Source organism: Hemicordylus capensis, chromosome 2, assembly GCF_027244095.1.
Source record: "Hemicordylus capensis ecotype Gifberg chromosome 2, rHemCap1.1.pri, whole genome shotgun sequence".
NCBI lineage: Eukaryota > Metazoa > Chordata > Lepidosauria > Squamata > Cordylidae > Hemicordylus > Hemicordylus capensis.
In genome coordinates this window covers 392,842,797-392,863,807 of record NC_069658.1, presented here as the reverse complement: position 1 = coordinate 392,863,807, position 21,011 = coordinate 392,842,797, and the positions used below count along the sequence as shown (strand labels likewise).

Sequence of the window (21,011 nt, the reverse complement as noted above, 5' to 3'; positions counted from 1 at the left end):
GAAACAGCATGGGAGGGAGGGAAAACACCCTCTCTCCGCCCCCCAGTACTGCTGCTCTGATCAGATGTGGAGCCTAGCTGTGGTTTGGGTCTGAGTTCTGCCAGTTGCTCTCACTCTGCTTCCAATTGCAGGCACGTGATTCCCCATCTTAGCACGGGGATGCCCAGAAACACCTGCCCTCCTCAGCAGTGCTTGAGCTAAGATTCATTTCTACCAGACAAAAAAATGCTCTCCTGACCAGTTCCCCAAGACCTTAACCCTTAATCCTGCTCTGCTGCCAGAACTCAAGAAGACTCTGCTGAAGAACCTGTTTTCGGCAATGGGATTCATTGCACATATTAGGGCAACGTGTTCACCAGAGCTATTTTCGGTCTTGACTCCCAGACTCAGTCACAAAACTTACAAAGCAATGGTAACGGAGAGAGAGTGCTTCTGATCATAAATAGAGTGCTTTCCTCCAGCACTAACTACAACCAGCTCCAAACATCTTAGGGAAAGGCTTCGAGGTCCAGGGAATAATTTCCAGGTAGAGGTGACTGAACGTCTCCTTTTCGAATATCATCAAAAATACCAAATAAGTTCCGCGGAGGCGCAGAGTTTCCCGCTCTCACCAGTAACTGCAGCTGGCCTCAAGTTTCTAGGATTACAGGACTGGGTTTCTAGAGGAGCCTGAGCCTAAACACCTCTTCTCTTTAAAAACGAGACTCTCTCTCTCTCTCTCTCTGAGCATGTGAAGAGTGCTTTCCCTCTCCTTAATACATAGGTGAAAAGTGCCCGCACTTTTAAAGTAGAAAGGCTATCTAGGTAGGTCTGGGCGTAGCTTGCAGTCATCTCAAAACTAGACTCTACGGTCTGCTGCCCTTCCAGCCGAGGGTTCCTTCCTCCTGCCGCCGCTTCATTCCAGGCAGCAACTTCCCGGTCCTCCCCAACCCGCATCCCTTGAAATGCCACCAAGCCGAGCAGCCGCCGCGACTCTCGCAGGTATCTCAGCGCAGCCGGGATTGGGGAAAGCGGCAGCGCGCGCCCCCTCCTCCCCGCCCTCCGCTACCCTGGAGTGAGGCTGCACAAAGGGCCTCCTTTGTGCCTTGCCCGCCGCCGCCCTACCCACCTCCATGTGCTCCCGCTCCACTTCCACCGCCACCACCTCATGGCTCCGGTGCTCCTGGGCCCTGCACAGTTGGCAGATGCAGCTCCGATCCGTCCGGCAAAAGCTCTCCAAGGGCTTGAGGTGCAGTTTGCAGAGACTCTCCTCGATGTGCCGTAAGGGCGGCACCAGCCGGTGGCCTTGGAAAGCGGGATTTTTGAGATGCGGCTGCAGGTGGGGAGCGCAGAAGGACGCCAGGCACACCAGGCACGACTGCGCCGCACGGGCTCGCTCGCCTTCGGTGCAGAAGTCGCAAAGCACCTCCTCTTGCTGCGGATCGGGGTCCTCGGGACTGCTGCCGGGGTTTCCAGAGGCGCAGGACGCCTCCTCGGGGAACATGGTCGAGCTCGGACTACTCGGGCCGCCGGATTGTTGGCGGAGCTGCAACAGTTCGGCCAATATGTGGTTTTTACGGAGCTGGAGATCGGCCGGGAAAGGTTCCTGGCAGAGGGGGCACCGAGAAGTACTTTGCCCCGCGGATCCTGTAACGGCCCCCGGGTGGTGCCTGTGCACTCCGATGCAGCTCAGGCAGAAGTTGTGGCCGCAAGGGATGGTGACCGGGTCCTTCAGAGCGTCGAGGCAGATGGGGCAGCTGAAAGGGCCTTCCTGAAGACTAGAATTGGAGCTGGTGGGGCCAGAGCCCGCATCCATGCTGGTGGAGGAGAGCAGGAGGCAGAGAGAGCCTCGGCTGGGTTGGTCCCTCTCCCAGATGCAGGGCAGGGCAGGGCGGACGAGAGCCCAACTCCGCCCCTCAGGAACTCATGTCACCAACAGCCAGCTCCGGCCAGCCTCAAAGGAGAGTCGCGACTGCAGGGTCCTGCCTTCCCTTTGATGGCCGCCCGCAGCAGGAGTCTTCCTTAACTGTACTCTTCCCACAGTTATGAGGGGAAAGGAACGCTGTCCTTTCATTCAAGGTTCGCTTTGAAACGCTCCCCCCTCGCCCCCACTACGCGCCGAAATTCCAGAAGGGCCAGACCTCTCTGCCAGCCAACCGGGATTCGCATTAAAGTCTTTCCCAACATCCAGACTTTTTCTCGTGAAAGTGACTCACTGAAAAAGAAGCTGCTGAGTGGGCTGGGTGGCTCCAAAGAATGAGAGAACCCCTTCAACATGTGGAAGGTGATATCAGGACACCACACCTAACTTTTGCCGCCCCATGAATGTCTACAGCAGATGGTGGTGTGAACGCTGCCTGCTTTCTGTCTATGTTTTTAATGTATAAGTGTATTAAAGTCCTGTCAGGCAAGAACAGAGATGCTCAATAAAGAAGATGGCACTGGTGACATATGCATTCTCTTTAGAGCTTTCGCTCCAAGAATTTCAGTCAGCCTGTTTCTGTCGACCTCACTTTTAAATTCTATGTTCTAGAACATAAGATGTATATCTGGTTATCATCCCTGCTGACTGAACAAAGAGGCACCTTTTTAAAATGGTAACTGTGACTCTCTTATATTTAGCAAAGGAATTTAGCCTCAACATAGTAACCCTCCAGTAACTGTTTTTAATGTTTGTTTACATTTATATCCCACTCTTCCTCCAAGAATCCCAGAGCAGTGTACATGGTAATGTTTGTCCTCACTGCTCACACTAACTGTTGGTGATGCCACCTTTGTGTCTTTCAGCCTCTTTGGGATAGGGAACTGTGTTCTCATGCCTTTTGCTATGCAAACTATTCTGAGAACCTTTTTTTGCCGAAGACTGGTGTGGATTTTAAAGAAATAATAGTATGAAATGCTGAGGCACACTATAATCCATTTTCATTTTTGCCACATCCTTGAAAGTGTCATACATGTGCTCATTAAAGTAGGCTTATTTTACCTGAAACATCCCACTATCTTTGGTGGACCTTCGTCAGCATTTCAGCACAGTCTTGCTGAGGAATTGCCAACTCGGTAGATACCCAACCAGCACCCTCTACAGATCCCCTGTAAAAGTACAGCTAGAAGGGAACAATAACAGCCTATAGTTGCGCTCCTTGCAATTCTTAGCTAATTTAACCTTCCAAGCACCTATGATCCCCTGAAGGTCAAGTAAAAATCTGAATCTCAATCACGTTCACGCAGAAACCTCCACAACGCGTACCAGATGTGGGCATACTTCAATCTCTGTATTGTCAGTGTCTGTCCAAACAGCTGCATTCCCCCTCCATACCTGGACTCCTTTTTAAAAACCTGCTCTTCACTCTGAGGCAGCTAGGGAAGATGTGTAAGGGAACAGAAGATAGATGAATGAATGGATGGATTTTTATTACGGTTAGTGACCAGCAGTCAGCAAGTAAAGATAAAAGTAAAAATCAAAATAAAACGAAATAAGATCAAAACAACAGCAGCAGGTAATAAAACATCAGCACATACAGAGATCTCATACAAATTAAGTCAATTCTCCCGTCTTAGTTTACAAGCTGCTGCACAGAATCTTGCTACCCCAGCTGTAATGGCTATATACTGGTCTGCCAGAAGAAAGGAGATGCAATGCTCTTCTGATCGACCTGGTGTATTTTTTTTTAAGTGGTTCAATCCAGGCAATACGAATGCCCCTATAGTATGAGCAATATAGAAAAATATGTGAAATAGTTTCAATATTGCCTGAACCACATGGGCATAGTCAATTCCTGAGCAATATTTTCTTAAATCTGCCATCCAAAATGGCAGAAGGCAGGGCACTGGGCCACACCAGCGAGAAAGTTCTCCCTCGATTTAGAGTGGTCAGATTTGTGAGATACGCAGCTGGCTAAGGGTAGTTTGAGAAGCCGCCTGGAATACTACTAGTGGCCACAAAACTTAGATTTGGATATGGAGCTTGCTTCTCCATAACCACTATTCGTTGTTTAATAATTTATTTGGCAGCATCATATCCCAATGAAAATAAATATTGTGGAGAGAAGCCATATCTACCCAATTTATCAGAACAGAAGATGTAGATATACTATTGAACTGTCTATCCTGTATGCAAGCTGGGCTGAAGTGTGATGTCACTGGAATTGCTTAAGTAGTTTTATGGCATATCAGGACAAAAGCAACAGCTCAGGTGTGCCCTTACAACTCCAATAAGTCCCCCACTGTTTGAACCTAAAAGTGCAACTATATTAGTCAGTCAAGACAGTACTTCCCAAAACACTGAGAAACCACTCCCTCCACTCAAGAATCAATAAAAAACAGCACAGTAGTAGCAGAGAGTCACCTTAAGTGGCACAGCAGGGAAATGCTTGACTAACAAGGAGAAGGTTGCCGGTTTGAATCCCTGCTGGTACTATATTGAACAGCAGCGATATAGGAAGATGCTGAAAGGCATCATCTCATACTGCGCGAGAGGAGGCAATGATAAACCCCTCCTGTATTCCACCAAAGAAAACCACAGGACTCTGTGAGCGCCAGGAGTCAAAATCGACTGGACAGCACACTTTACCTTTAGTAGCAGAGAAGAACCAATAAAACAGCAGGTGGCGGGGGTGGGTGGGATCTGAAGTCAGTGACAGATTTAATGCCTAGTGAAACAAATATGCCTTCACCCAGAAGGGCATCAGAGAGGTGTAGACCACACCTTCCTAGGGAGGGCATTCTAAAGTCTTGGAGACAGCCAAAGAGATGGTGTCCTCTCATGCCTACAGGCAGACAAAGCAAACCCTTGGGGTTTGGGAAAACGTGATGGCAACTGCAAGATATTTCCCCCAAACCCTTCAAATACTGACTCAAGAAAGTGGAAAACACCAGGCTATCCCACAGTGAGCCAAGGAACACAATTAGATACATCCAAACAACTAGTTTGGATTTTTTTAGCGGGGCCCTGTCTATAAACTAGAGGGGAAGTCGCCTTGGGGAAGTCACCATCCATTCCGATTATTTCCCCTTTCACAACACAGGAATAAAAATGTGGCTAGGAAGCATTAGAATAGACATTTATCTCAGGCAGTACTCTTCCCCATTCAGTCCATGTTGGGAGCAGGAAGAGGGTAGAAGAACTCTACCAGCCCAAACAAAAATGTATTTTCTCAGCAGTCACACTAAATTCGATAGGACTCACTTAGTGAACACAACAGAGTTTAGGGACACCTTAAAAACTAAAAAAAATTATTGGAACAAACTTTCATGGACTACAGTCCACTTCATCAGACACATGAAATATAATCCTTAGTAGGCAGGTGTATGGGGGAATGTGTGTGAGAGCATGTATATATGCACACACAGACAGATATATCTACACATACACACACGGTGACAAATCACAGTTGCACTGATTGATGACAATGGCCTTCTAGTAGTGCTAAGATAATTAACTCTGGTACACTTTGAAAAACAAATACCTGCATCTTGATTCAGGTCTATGATCACCATTTTTGTCTTGCAGGCTTTAAACTTGTTACTAGACTAAGTCTGTCACATTTCCTCTTGCATTTGACTCTGATGTGATGTGTACAAATGTTTTTCTCTATACCCATGTATTTATGAGTATACCTGCCTACTGAGAAGTACTGTTCAGACTGTAGTTCATAAAAACTTATGCTATAGTAATTCTGTCTCTTTAAGGTACCACAAGGCTCTGTTGCTTTTGTACTGCAGGATATCATGGCTCTAGAACTTCCTAGCAAGAATGCTTAGCTACTTGCCCAATTTCTAACATCAAAGAACTTGGGGGGAAACCTAGTTTTAGATTCAGGTAAATAAGGTATATGGGATGGGATCCCCACCAGAGTGGTTGCTTAGCTATCTGAAATATAAAAACTGTTGTTCACTCTGGTCTCTTGCTTCTTTTCATAGTTACTGGATTCTGCCTAGTTTCTTAATACAAGAAGAGATTCTCGAAAAGCTACATTTTGCACCAAGAGCAATGGATGGCCAGGAGGGGCAAAACTCCATTCTGAGTTGCCAAATTAGCATCTTCTAATTATCAAGTTTCTTGCACACTTGCCACACGTTCAGATGGAAGAGTTAGGGAGAGGGAGGTATGAAGGACAGAAACCATCTGCACAAACAAGGACCCTGAAAACTCAGACTTGCCCTCAGTGTTCTGGAGCTCTCTCTTCTTGTGCTTTCTCCACAGTAGCAGCAGCTGCTTCCAAGTTAGGAGACATTCCATCCATTACGACTTGACCTTGTTGCGGCTTTTGGCAAAGTGTAACAGCAGTGCTTTCACAAAGCCAGAAAATGGGAACAAGGGCCTCTGTGAAGATGGTGTAGAAAGAATGGAGGTGCTTCATATTGTCATCTATGCCATAGAAGGACAGGATCCCATTGTCATAGTTCAACAGGACTCCAATGAATTTGCACAAAGGCGCTTTTATTTTTACAGATTTGCCATCGTGCCAGGCGAAATAACAGTCTTCTTGGATATGCAAGCCCCAGGAGAACTTATCCAGCCCAATGGTGAATGTGGAACGACCAGTTCGTTTCTTCTTCGGGATCCTCTTGTAAGCTACGCCAACAATAGCAGAGTCTCCAGATAATTTGACTTCCCAGTAGATATTGCCCTGGCTGAAGTTCTGGGCACACATGACCTGCCATGGTTCAAACCTCTGTGGGTCATTTGGGCATATACTATGAAAACCTTGAATGTGGTTGGCTTTCCGATTGTGATCAGACAATTGCAGGTATCGGTTAGCTGTAGCTGGATCAAAAGTCAAGTTTTGTTGATCTGTGGGCATGAGAAAAGCATCAGATCAGATCAAGAAAAAACATACAGAAGAACAAGCCTTGTTGAAAGAGCACCAGCATGGCTTCTGCAAAGGTAAGACTTGCCTCATTAACCTCTTTGAGAGTGACAATAGGCATAGTGGATAAAAGTGACCCTGCTGTCGTAGTATACTTGGACTTCAAAAAAGCTTTTGACAAAGTTCCCCATCAAAGGATCTTGAGTAAACTTAACAGTCATGGGATAAGGGGGCAGGTTTATGTGTGAACTAGTAACTGGTTGAAAGACAGGAAACAAGGTAGGAATAAATGGACATTTTTCACAATGAAGTAAGAAATGGGGTCCCCCAGAGATCTGTACTAGGACCAATGCTTTTAAATTTATTCATAAATAATCCAGAAGTTGAGGTAAGCATCAAGGTGGTCACATTTGCAGATGACACTAAACTATTTAGGGTAGTGAAATCCAAATCAGATGGCTAGGAGCTCCAAAAGGATCTCTCCAAACTGGGGGAGTGGGCAACAAAATGACAAGGGTAAAGTTATGCACACTGGGCAAAAAAACCTAACTCCACATATACACTGATGGGGGTCTGAGGTGTCAGCGACTGACCAGGAGAGACATCTTGGGGTTGTGGTAGACAGTTGGTTAAAAGTGTCTACTTAGTGTGCAGCAGCTGTGAAAAAGGCAAATTCCATGCTAGGGATCATTAGGGAGGGGATTGAAAATAAACTGCTAATATTATAATGCCTTTATACAAATCTATGGTACTGCCACATTTGGAATACTGTGTACAGTTCTGGTCACTGTATCTCAAAAAAGGACAATATAGAACTGGAAAATGTGCAGAAGAGGACAAAAAAGATTATCAGAGGTCCAGAGCCCCTTCCTTATGAGGCAAGGCTACAATATCTGGGGCTTTTTAGTTAAGAAAAAGAGCGACTAAGGGGAGACATGATAGAAGTCTATACAATTATGCATAGTGTGGAGAGAGGGAGGGAGAGAGAGATTTTTCTTCCTCTCTCAATACTAGAACCAGAGGTCATCCTACGAAACTGATTGCTAGAAAACCTAGGACTAACAAAAGGAAATACTTTTTCACACAGCGCATAAACAAACAATGGGACTCTCTGCCATGGAATGTGATCTCTACCAGCTTGGATGGCTTTAAGTGGGGCTTAGACAAATTCACGGAGGACAGGTCTATCAATGACTACTAGTTGTGATGGCTACAGACTATCTTCAGCTTCAGAGGCAGGGAGCAACAGCAGAGAGACCTCATGCCTTCATCTCTTGCCTGTGGGCTTCTTGGGGGCATCTGGTGGGCCACTGTGTGAAACAGGATGCTGGACTAGATGGGCCTTGGGCCTGATCCAGCAGGGCTGTTCTTATGTTCACAAGTCTTCAGCTTATTTTTTTTTTAAACCTGATTATTCCTCCTCCCCTCCCAATTAGGGATAAGACACTAAAGAGGGTATTTCAGTACATGGTAGGAGAGCTGGTCTTATGGTAGCAAGCATGACTTGTCCCCTTTGCTAAGCAGGGTCCACCCTGGTTGCCTTTGAATGGTAGACTACATTTGAGGATTGTAAGAAATGCCCGAGGGGATGGGGCCGCTCTGGGAAGAGCACCTGCCTGCTTGCATGCAGAAGGTCCCAAGTTCCCTCCCTGGCATCTCCAAGATAGGGCTGAGAGAGATTCCTGCCTGCAACCTTGGAGGAGCTGCTGCCAGTCTGTGTAGACAATACTGAGCTAGATGGACCAATTATCTGACTCAATATATAGCAACTTCTTATGTTCCTAACTGAACACTTGGCTTTAGTGATCCAAATAGCTGTAATGATCCTGGGCAGTCTCTGCTTCATTTTATCTTATTTTTGGTTTGGAGCAATACTGAGCCCAATTTAAAGTGCTGGTCCTTATCTTAAAAGGTCCAAATGGCAAGGAATCAGGGTTTCTAAAGGACCACCTACTCCCATATGATCCTACCTGCTCTCCAAGAGCAACTGAGGAGGCCCCACACTGTGTCCCTCCTCTATCTGAAACACAGTTAAGAACATAAGAACAGCCCTGCAGGATCAGGCCCAAGGCCCATCTAGTCCAGCATCCTGTTTTTCACAGTGGCCCACCAGATGCCACTGGAAGCCACAGGCAGGAGTTGAGGGCGTGCCCTCTCTCCTGCTGTTACTCCCCTGCAACTGGTACTCAGAGGCATCCTGAGTAAATAAGCCTTCACAGTAATGCCACCCAGACTCTGCGACTTCCTCCCTCAAGAGGCTTCCAACTACCTCCCTTCTGACATTCTAGAAATAAGTGAAGGCAGGTCTTCAAGCTGGATTGATGACTACACCACGCAAGCACTTTCCATTCTTGCTGCTGTGGCTGTGATGCAATGAAATTTTTCTTTTGTGCTGCTCTTTAGTATTGTATTGTTCTTTAAGATGCTGTAATTGTTTTACTGAGATTTACATGCTGCTTTGGGAGCTCTAACCAAGTAGTGGCATATACGTTTTATTTCTAAATAAATAAATACAATTTCCAGATTGCAAAGGAGGCCCTAGGGCTGTGAAGTGAAAATACATCTGTTTTAATCCCTCACAAGGAACACCATGCAGATATGAGCAGCCATTCACAAAGAGTAGTTTTCCTGGTTCATATCCTAAGCCCCCCATTGCACAATGAAACCTACTCTTCCTCTCTTATCAGTTTGCCACAGGCCTATGACACTAGAGACTAGTAATGCCCTCCATATACAGAATGTAGCTGCCTCAGAAGGTTACACCCTGCATCTGAAAGGCAGCACCCATTTTTGCTGTTGGAGAGCTGCTACAAGAGGTCGTACTATTACTGTTGATAATTTCCATAGCATATTTCAGTGTGCAAGGTGCTTCTTTCAGCATTACTGTGACAAACGCAAGCCTCCATCAAGCGAGAGCATCACTCCACAATGTCTAACAGACCCTCCCTTCACCAGTTCCCTAATCTTATCCAACATAGGAGATAGGGCCACTTTGCATCTCACCACTCAGAGGGGAGAAAATTAGAATGCTCTGAACTACAGACAAGTGTGAGACCTACAGTCCCCTCCGTAATGGCTTTAAAGCTAGAGGGCAAAGGCCTGGCCAGCATCCACCCTTTTTCATTCAGTGCTAGTCAGTTAGTAGAAGTTTTTGTATTTTCTTTTGAATTCCTGTGTGCTTTCTTTCCTTCCAGTTTCAACCTACTTTCCCCCAATTCCTTATTCTGTGTGCAGCCCTTGTTTCTTAATAAAAGTTCATATACTTAGAAGTGGTTCCAGTCTGATTTAACAGGTTCTGACTGGAGGATTACTTGCAAAACTCTTCCCCATGTGCCTCGTAAGGTTGAGTTGTTTTCCAAATAATATCTTGTTGTCTAGAGCTGGGTTGTGTGGACTCTGGCTGTACAGTGCCCGTAAGGCCCATGTTGGACAGTTCTAGGTTGTTGAAGCCAGGGGTGCACCAAGGTAATTTGGGCACCATGAGGCCCCCCCATGTGAGTCCCGCCCAAACCGCCTTTGGGGGGGTCCGCCCCGCTAAAGCTCCACTTTTTTAAAAAGCCTAGGGGTGATGGGGGGGGAGCAGAGCGGTCCTTTTCCTTCCCCCCCCCTCCTCCAGCAGCAGTGGGGTGGGATCAGGAGAGAGCTTGCCCCATCCGTTCTGGCCAGCGTCTTTAAGTGATGTCATGGGCTTGCAATGATCACTACTGCGCAGGCACTCCTTGCAGTTGCTTAAAGATGCTAGCCCAAATGGATGGGGCCAGTGTCTCTCCTGCTCCCACCCCACTGCTGCCAGGGGGAGAGAAGGGAAAAGGACTGGTCCACTCCGCCTGCCCCCCCCCCCGCAGCCACTCCTTGGCCATGGTAAGACTTAAAAACAACAACAACGGAACTTGAGCGGGGCGGGCATGGAGTGGCTCAGCTGCCGGACGCCCCCAGCCATTTGGAGGCTCCCCCAGACCTTGGAGGACCAGACCAGGTCCCCAAGGTCCAGGGGTGAGTGTGCCTCTGGTTGAGGCAGTGTCTAAGCCTGGTCAGTGGCTTACATCAGTCTTCAATTGGTGGCAGCCAACCTTGAAGGAGCAGTGTGCTCCTAGATTTGGGATCCAAGCCATCTCTCTACTGAGGGTAAATCCCAGGAAAGCATAGAGTCACCCCTGTTTTGTCACAATTACAAAGTTATTTCATATCCTTTATCCTTGAGGCAAAACCAAGACTTGCCTGCACAACATCTTCAATAAATGCATTAAATGCCCAATATACGTTGATGCTGTATTTTGACATTTCCTCTGCTATTTATTTGTTACATTTATAAACCACCCCATCCAAAGGCTCTGGGTGGTGTAAATAGCAATGTATTTTCTTTCACTTACTCTCACAGATCCTATTAGACAAGTTAAACTAACTCTTTAGTTTAGCAGCTGTTAACAGCTCAACTGGTTGACCAGTTAAGGCTTCAAAGACGCACATTTCAAAGTAGTGATTCTCTTATACTGTATTTAGCAAGGGGAGACCAACTGACCCTTTTCAACCCCAGCACAGTGTCCCTACTGTTGCTGGTCTTTACTCTGTGTTTCTTTTTAGATTTGTGAGCCCTTCTGGGACAGGGACCATCTTCTTCTTGTTGTTTTTCTATGCAAACTGCTTTGAGAATTTCTGCTGAAATGCGATATATAAATTAACATAATCACCCTGGAGCATTATCTTCTGTCAACACTGTGAGACAACATTATGGAAAAACCCTAACGTTTTGGTCTTGCAAGACATTCAACCAAGGTAATAAGTAGGAAGCTTCAGAGTGTGCTTCTGGAAGACTGGAAATGGCTTCAGAAGCAGTTATCAGGAACCCCTGCTAACTGGCCAAAGAGGCACCTTGTAACGTGGTGATTCTCTTTATTTAGCAGGGGGAGAGTAACTGGCCCTATCCACCCCCAGCACAGTACCTCCAGTGACTGTTGCTGGTGTCTATCTTATGTTTCTTTTTAGATTATGAGCCCTTTGGGGACAGGGATCCATCTTATTTATGTATTATTTCTGTGTAAACCACCTTGAGCCATTTTTGGATGGGAGGTACAGAAATTGAATTAATATTAATAACAACAACACCTCAACTCACCTGGCAGCTGCCGGTCCCCTTATACACTGTCACTTGACTGCATAGCTCATAATTGTCAGTTAAACATCCCTACTCTATGCCAGGTTGCCTATGAAATGTGCCCATTGCTGTCAGCAATTCAATCATTCCTTTGATCAGCTTTCAGCCTAAATAATGTTAATGAGGTAAATGATTTCCCTCAAGGACACAAAACAGAAATTCAAGGAGGGAAAAAGCATGGACATATATGCAAGTATATACACCAGAGTGTCCCTTGCCCATAGTTACAGAAAACAGTTACTAGTGCTGTTTACAATAGTTAGCAGTACTAAATGCATCTCCCCTTTGATCATGTTCCACCCTGTCAAAACAAGAACTGCTCCATTTACTCTAATGGAAGAGTGGTGTCCCTTGTAATTAAGTGAACATCTACCAGCACTTGACAGCTTCCTGCATTCCTCATTTGGCATGACTGTGCTAATCTAAACACTAGATGCCGCCTTCTAAAAAAACACCTTTAAAAGCAAAACAAAACCAGACCATTAGCACACTAGCTCCAAAAGCAGAGTTGTACAGGCTGCATGGCCTATTTTAAATCATGTGGATGGGCAGAAGGCCAGTATGGGCTAAGCCTTTTAATGCAGATGGATGATAGGCAATCAAAGGTGGTGAATGTATGCAATCAATGCTCAACAAAGAAGCCTTGGGCCGATGTGCCATAAACAGTACATTCTTCTGCAAGCCAAATGATGTACTCAAGCTCTGCTCAACTATGTAATTAATACAACACATGTACACAGGTAGAAAAGTCCTCTACATGCATGTGTACAGTACATAGTGAAAAAGGGAAGGTTGTGCTGTCGAGTTGGTGTCGACCCCTGGTGACCACAGAGACGTGGTTTTCCTTGGTAGAATACAGGAGGGGTCCATTGCCTTCTCCCGTGCACAGTATGAGATGTTGCCTTTCAGCACCTTCCTATATTGCTGCTGCTCGATATAAGAGTTTCCCATATTCTGGGGAAACACACCAGCGGGGATTTGAACCAACAGCCTCCTGCTCTTTAGGCAGGTTACTTCCCCGCTGCGCCATTAGGTGGTCACTGTACAGTACATACACACATGTAAAACTGTGACAATTGTGAAAACGACCAATATATCACTTTTCAACAAAAAAAGTTCTCAAAGCAGTTTACGTAGCAAAAGGTATTTTCTCCTTTCCCCAAAGATCCTACTACGTGAGCAGAAGACACTTCTTCCCCACTCCATCTGCAGCACCCACCTTACCCCTGGCCTCCCATTAAGTAGTTTCAGAGGGTTGAAAGATTTTCAAGAGCAGTTTGTCAGAATCAGTGTGATGCAGCAGTTAGAAGGCTGGACTAGGACTGGGGAGACCCAAGTTCAAATCTCCATTCAACCACGAAACTTACTAGGTGACTCAGGGCCATTCACTCATCTCAGCCTAACCTACCTCACAGGGTTATTGTGAGGATAAACATAACCATGTGCATTGCTCTGGGCTCCTTGGAGGAAAAGCAGGATACAAATGTAAATAAATAATGCAGGGCACAGCAAACAACAGGGTGCAATTAGGTAATTTCTGACTCTGGACTTAAAGGCCTTACAGGGACTTTATCAATAAAAGTGCTCAAAGCAGTTTGCATTCTAAAAAAAGCTAAATAAGACAAACAACAGATAAAGAAGAGAGTGAAGAGGGAATTGTCTGGAGAGCTAAACTCAAGGCTGTGGCTTACTGTGAATCTTTCAAGGTGTTAAGCAAGGACCACCCTGCCTAGGACATGTACCCTAATCTCTATCTTGCAGGTAGCAGCCACAGAGGGAAGACAGTTCTGTAGCAGCCCTTCAGGAGCCCAACACTTTGAGGCACCAAAAGGTCCCAGGCACCTCTGGGACTTGTAGTTCAGCCCGCTGCAGGACAAGAATCTGGCACCGCTGCTGTGACCCACGGCTCACCCAGAAAACCGCTGGCTGCTGCCTTTCAGCCTGAACAGATCCTCTGGAAAAAAGGGGGAGGTGGGGAGAAAGAAGTCAGCTCTGTGGCTTGCAGTGAGGACCTTTTCAGGTGCTCTCCATGCTCCTCCAGAGACAAGCCAAGAGTTTCCTCACACACTAGGGATGGAAGAGAGGCCAAGGGGGTTCTGGACTTGCACCCAGTAGTCCAGCCTTAACAGCACCACTGCGTGGGAGACAGGCTAGCTATTCCCCTGCCTGCATGAGTCTATCATTCATGCAACAGGATCTTCTGATCCAAGCCTAGGACTTCTGTAGCATGTAAAGCTTCCTTTCCTCATCTCTGCCTCCTCTTTCAAACTGCTTTCTGTTACTTCTGCTCTGTGAATCGCCATCTCTTTCCAGATGGTGGTTTATTCCAACATGACCGCTGGTCAGAGGCACTCCTACCCTCGGACCTTGGGGCTCTGGCCCATGTGACCTCCTAGGTTGGGGTGGGGCTCCAAAGGTCGAGGGCTCCTGCAGCCACTCTGCCCCGCCACTGCCTCTTCACCTGCCCCACCAGGTGGCTCCAGCACACCTTTACCAAAAGAAAACCCGCTTAGCTGCAGGGAGGGCCAGGAGAGGAGAGTTATCCTTTAAGGAGATATTTATCCGGGGGCGGGGGGGGATGAGCATGGTGGGAAGAGCACTTGTAACTTCTGTAACTTCTGCTTCATGTTCAGTGGGGCTTGACTGGCTTCATTCTCAAGCAGAGATGGGCCAGCAGCTCCACCACTGACTTAGTTTTGTGTGTGGGAAGGGTGGGAGACAGAGTAGGAGAGGAACAAACTAGAATGCATGAACAATAATCTCTCCTTTTACTCAGATTTCCACACCCCTCTTCAGTCTGGCTTCCAAGGGTTGCAAACAATTTTTCACTCCTGGTTCTGAATATGCACCAGGGCCAACTTGTACTTAAGCGAAGTTGGACTGTAATGTGGGAGCTGCAAACTCATGCAAGACTCTTTCCCTTTCATGAAAAGGGGGGGAAACTGTGTTTCTTCTGTTTTCATAGAAGGAAGCTGTAGGGTGTTCATATATAGTTGTACAGCTTCCCCATTCTGCTGGTCACATGAGCAGACCACTCAAATTAGCAGCATTAGCATTGCTAGCACATGACACAAGGGGTAAATGCCCCAAACGTTTGGCTTGGCGTTCCACAACCACTTGCCTGCCCGCCCTCCTCACTGCTTTGCTCACTACCAACCTCATTGGCATTAAATAGAAAATGATGGTGAGGAGGAATTAAAAATGCCAGCCCAAGACAGGCACAGCCTATTACTGCCTCCTCCACCACTGATCCTCCGTGTGCTTGTAATGGAAAGGAGGAGGGATGGAGCAAAGCACCTCCCCTTTCCATGTGTGCACAAGCGGGAGGGGCTTATGTTGGAGGCCGGGTGTTTTGGTGCCTGCAGCTCTTGGCCTTGTGCCCAGCAGCAAGGTAGCTGCTGGGCTCAATGGAGGGGTGGCAGAATTGTGTATTGGCAAAGCTGCCACACACAAAACTTTGGGGGGTAAGATATTAATGCCCGGTATACTCCCTCCCTCCTCACATTTCACATGAGGGCAAGACTGCCACAAGTAGTAATTGCAAAGGAGAGGGATTTTTTTAAATTTTTTTTTTAAGTACTGTGGTTCACGGACCCGGTCCTAATAGAACCCTAGCAACAATCCTGGAAAACATGCCCGATATAAACAGATGTACTGGAAATTATTGGCTTCAAGAATTTGGAAGAGAGTACTAGATTCCTTTAGACAGCATGAAAAGGTTTAGTTATCAAAATGGGGGAAGCTGTGAGTCTGAACCATGCCTTGTGGACGCAAGCCCCTAGATCTTTTCAATACCTAGCAACACCCCTGTTTAGCAGAGTTTACCCTGCAACCCAACAACCCAAATGTTTACCCCGCAGCACAAATGATGTTGTAAACCGGGAATGTACATTCCCCAAATACAGGAATTCATTGTCCAAACAGAGGCACTGTAAGGCTCAGAAGGACATGCCTCTGCACATATAGATGCGTGTTGGGACCTTTATCCCAGCTTTAGTAGCTGAATATTCCTTACCTTTTAAAAACTGAATTCGTGACTCATTCTGTGGAAGACACAATCCAGCCCTCCCTGCAGTTACCTTTGGCTCCAGTGAGACTACAGAGCAAAAGACAAAAATGAAAGACTGAACAGCAGAAAGAAAGGAACGGTTCACTTACAGCAGCAGTTTTCAAATAGTGGACATGTCAGGACTCAGCAGTGAGTTGGGGGAGGCTGGTAGGGGGAGCAGAGGCACCATTATAGGTTTCAATTGGGAGGAAATGTCAATGTGTGAGGAAAGGGGGAAAAATCAGAGCAAGGTTAAAAAACCTACCCTTGGATATATTCGAAGTTTAAATATTTTTAAAAGCAGTGTTCTGCTTCTTTGTCTACTTCCTCTTCTTCTTCTTTTAAGTGGATGGGACCATAGCTTGGTAGTAGAATACAGGGGCAGAGCCACCATTGCGTGAATGGGTGAGCACTGTAAGATATTCCCCTCAGGGGATGGAGCCACTCTGGGAAGAGCACCAAAAGGTTCCAAGTTCCTTCCCTGGCATCTCCAAGACAGGGCTGAGAGAGATTCCTGCCTGCAACCTTGGGGAAGCTGCTGCCAGTCTGTGAAGACAATACTGAGCTAGATAGACCAATGGTCTGACTCAGTATATAGCAGCTTCCTATGTTCGTAACTCGGGCCACCATGCTCAGGGGCTGTGGCTCGTGCCCCAGTCACACCTGCTGCATCTGACGTCAGATGTTGGGGGGCTTGGCTGGGGGGGGGCGTGCACTGGCGGCGAGCTGAACTGGGGCCTCTGGCAGCTTCCCTACACTCCTGGTAGAATATCTGCTTTGCTCACAGAAGATCCCAGGTTCAATCCCTGGCATCTTTAGGCTAGGCAGGGAAAATGCCATGCCAGAAACTTTGGAGAGCCGCTGCCATCAGTGTAGATCAGGGTTTCTTAACCTTGGGCCCCCAGATGTTGTTGGACTACAACTCCCATCATCCTCAGCCACAAAGGCCATTTCTAGGGATGATGGGAGTTGTAGTCCAACAATATCTGGGGCCTAAGTTTAAGAAACCCTGGTGTAGACAATACAGAGCAAGATGGAAAAATGGTCTGACTTGGTATAGCAGCTTCCTATGTTCTTTAAGAGTATTCCATGCAATTACATCTAGACATCATAATACCCAGATGCTCTTGAGAAATAATCACTTGAGTTCTAAAATGGGGGGGGGGTTAACAGTCTGTCCACCCTTGACAGTGCATGTAGTTTCTATAGCACGGTTCCATGTACAACATGCTTTACAATGATCATCCAGTGTATTAAGGAGTACTCCCACTATGCCCCATTTATAGGCTGCTAACTGTGTCTTGTTGGCAACCATGTAGCTCTACAAGCGATAAAGGTTTTTGTTTTAAGGTAAGGAAGGAGCTGAAATGAACAGAAGGAACTGAGATGAAGGAAAAATATTCCGTCAATCTCACAGAAATGCTTTTTTTTTTAAACAACCCATTTAAAAATAAATCCCTCTGTGAGGATGTCCAGGCTTTGCAGGGTAGTGAAGAAAAAATTATGATAATTCTGGCACTATGATTGAAATCTTATATTGTATGCAATTCTGCCTTTGGATTAAATATGCCATCATCCTATTCCCTTCCAAGTGGCAAATCATCAACAAAATAGATTCTTTTAAGATAGCAACACTAAAATTGTCAGTAGTCCTTACTACAAAGGAAACCTAGTAACACATAGTTCTGAGTTTTCCACCATGCAAAGAAAGAGTAAAGTGATGTCATTACTTTCTGTGTCAGCCGCGTGTGGTTCCATGGAATTTGAGACTGCATCTTCTAAAAGTCTGAGGACCTCATTGAAGAAGGTAGTGATGGGATCCACACTGCTAGCCAAGTCAAATTCAAGAGCTGGAGGCACTTTCAAGTCGTCAGGAGAAGGGAGGAACAGCAGTTCCTACAAGAAACAGGAAATTTAAATCACAATTTAAATCACAAGTGTGGTCATCTACAAGAGCAGAGCTGACTGCTGGCCTTTAGCACCTTAGGTGACAAATTAAAATGCAGTCAAGTCTGGAACTTTAGCCAGGCATTTCCTTCTCCTTCTGCCTGGTCTAATTAGTTTGTCTGATGCTCCCCACTTGCCTCACACTCCTATTTTTGCATCTCTGGTTGCAACAGCTAACCACTCATTTTCTGGGGTCCTCAGATATCATCTTTTCATCTACACCTGACAAGCTCCATTCTCATGAACAAATGCAAGCAGGAGTGGATATTTATGCAGAGATTTATTCAGTAGGTCTGCCTTTTTATTCACACACACACACACACACACACACACACACACACTTTAAGAGTACTGTCTTCTCCATTAGCAAGAGCAATAGCAATAGCAATAGCACTTACATTTATATACCGCTCTATAGCCGGAGCTCTCTAAGTGGTTTACAATGATTTAGCATATTGCCCCCAACATTCTGGGTACTCATTTTACCGACCTCGGAAGGATGGAAGGCTGAGTCAACCTTGAGCCCCTGGTCAGGATCGAACTTGTAACCTTCTGGTTACAGGGCGGCAGTTTTACCACTGCGCCACCATTACACTGCAAGAAGTTGGTAATTCTTTTTATTTGTTTCTTGCTGCTTTTAAATTGCACTGTATAGTGATAGCACATTGACTGATTAAGTGCCGTCAAGTCGGTATTGTCTCTTAGTGACCACATAGATAGATTCTCTCCAGGATGATCTGTCTTCAACTTGGCCTTTAAGGTCTCTCAGTGGTGCATTCATTGCTATCATAATCAAGTCCATCCACCTTGCTGCTGGTCATCTTCTTCTTCTCTTTCCTTCAACTTTCTCCATTATAGACTTCTCAAGGGAGCTGGATCTTTGCATAATGTGTCCCAAGGTATGATAGTTTGAGCCTGGTCATTTGTGCCTTGCAGAGGCGTATCTAGAGAAAATAGCGCCTAGGGCAAGCACTGAAATTGTGCCCCTGTCCAAACATCTGACACCCATTTTTCAGATAACTTTACCATAATATCAGCTCAAAAATACAAGTTCAGACACTTTCAGGTTGTAAGCAACACACACATGCATACACACACACATACAACCACGCATGTGGCACATATGTGCCAGTTGCCTTCCCAAGGAAACGCAGCACATCCGTGTGCTGGGCATGCTCCATAGAGCTAGGCAGTGAAAGCTCTCTTTAGCAAATGCTCTGCCACCTCAGCACACCTCACTACAGGCTGCTGCCTCCAAGATATTCAGGGATGTTTTTTTCCTGTCCAAACAGCTTTTGCCTTAAAGGCAGATGGTTGTAATGGGAAATCCTAGGGGCCCCAAACCATCTGAAATTATCCAGCAGCTTACAATAGGCTTGGATCCAGCAGCCTGATCAGGAAGAAGGTGGAAGTTGCAACTAGCCACGGAACAGCAAAACAGTGTGATATTCAGTTGTTGTTGTTTTTAAAGCATCATACAAGTTAAAGGCAGGCACTTTCCAAATTTGAAATCCCACAAACCTTATAATCAGATTGGTTGACAATATGCAGATAATGACAGAGCTCTGTATAGAGAGCATGCAAGTGAATATTTCTATTTTATTACTTGCCTCTCCCCCCGCACCCTTCAGTTTTGCCAGCTTACAAAGTATTAAACCAACATTGTCTTTTAAAGGGATGTTTTGTCCATGTTTGTGCCATTTATATCTGTTTTTTAAATGCTCGGATCCCTTGCCAACAACTTTGCTTTCTTCTGACTCCCTAGATCAGGGAACTTTGCAGACCCCACCCCCCACCCCTGTGGCCTTTAGGAAGCCCCCAGAAGGGGCTACAGGTAGGTAAATAAATAAATAAATAAATGTCCACAAATTGGGGAGAGGGTGGGGGCAGCATGGCGCTGGTGCCCCCCCCAGTGGTGCCTAGGGCACGTGCCCTGGCTGCCCCCCTAGTTTCACCTATGGTGCCTCGAGTGAAAATTCTGGATTGATTTGTTCTATTTGTTTCTTTTCTTGGCTTGTCCATGGTATCCCCAAAAGTCTACTCCAGCACCAGAGTTCAAAAGCGTCAATGCTTTTTCTATCTTGCTTCTTCAAAGTCCAGCTTTCACATCCATAGAGTGTCACAGGAAAAACCATCGTCTGAACAATTCTAATCTTTGTAGGTGTAAACACATCACGGCATCTAAATATCCTTTCCGGGGCCTTCATTGCAACTCTACCAAGTGCTAGTCTCTGGTGTATTTCTTGACTGCTGTATCCTTTACTGTTGACGGTCGATCCTAAAAGGCAGAAGCTATCCACTACTTCAATGTCTTCATTGTCAATTCTGAGGCTGGTTGCTGTACCCATTGTCATTAGTTTAGTCTTCTTGACATTTAGTTGTAGTCCCATTTTTTCCTCTGTGCTCCTTGACTTTCATTACTAGAGTTTGCAGATCATCCACATTCTCAGCTATCAGAGTGGTGTCATCAGCATAGCGCAGGTTATTGATGTTTCTTCCTCCAACTTTAAACCATGCTCATCTTCTTCCAATCCAGCTTCTCTCAGTATATATTCAGCATATAAATTAAATAATTGAGAAAGTATACAGCCTTGCCTTACTCCTTTGCCGATCTGGAACTAGTCTGTTCCACCACATTCCGTCTGGACTGTGGCTTCCTGCCCTGTGTATAGGCTTCTCATGAGAACAATGAGATGTTCTGGGACACCCATTTTCCTAATGATATTCCACATATTCCGTTGACATGGTCAACGCAATCGAAAGCTTTTCTGTAGACAATAAAGCACATATTGACTTCTTTCTGGTATTCTTTGGCTTTCTCAATTATCCAGCGTGCATCAGCAATGATGCCTCTTGTTCCTCAGCCTTTTCTGAAACCAGCTTGAACGTCCAGCATTTCCCTTTCCACGTAGGGCTCTAATCTGGGTTAGATGATCCTGGCCATTATTTTGCTAGCATGTGAAATTAAGGATATTTGCAATGATTTGTGCAATCTGTTCAGTCTCCTTTCTTTGGTATGGGTATGTAGACTGACTTCTTCCAGTCTGTTGACCACTGTGTCATTCTCCCAGTTTGC

The 21,011-nt window shown here is 45.9% G+C and overlaps 2 protein-coding genes across 2 annotated transcripts in view; both read right to left on the bottom strand.

Annotated features, from left to right (window-relative positions):
• The window catches only part of TRIM47 (tripartite motif containing 47), a 28,025-nt gene extending 25,675 nt beyond the window's left edge, over positions 1–2,350 (bottom strand). The window contains exon 1 of the mRNA XM_053291249.1: positions 1,109–2,350. Within this exon, the coding sequence (XP_053147224.1) occupies positions 1,109–1,795 (687 nt within the window). The 5' untranslated portion in view covers positions 1,796–2,350. The remainder of the gene's footprint in view (positions 1–1,108) is intronic.
• A 1,023-nt stretch (positions 2,351–3,373) lies between these two features.
• The window catches only part of TRIM65 (tripartite motif containing 65), a 31,410-nt gene continuing 13,772 nt past the window's right edge, over positions 3,374–21,011 (bottom strand). Inside the window, exons 4-6 of the mRNA XM_053291250.1 lie at positions 17,719–17,884; positions 15,956–16,036; positions 3,374–6,772 (exon numbers count right to left, since the gene is read on the bottom strand). Coding sequence (XP_053147225.1) covers positions 6,141–6,772; positions 15,956–16,036; positions 17,719–17,884 — 879 coding nt within the window. The 3' untranslated portion in view covers positions 3,374–6,140. The remainder of the gene's footprint in view (positions 6,773–15,955; positions 16,037–17,718; positions 17,885–21,011) is intronic.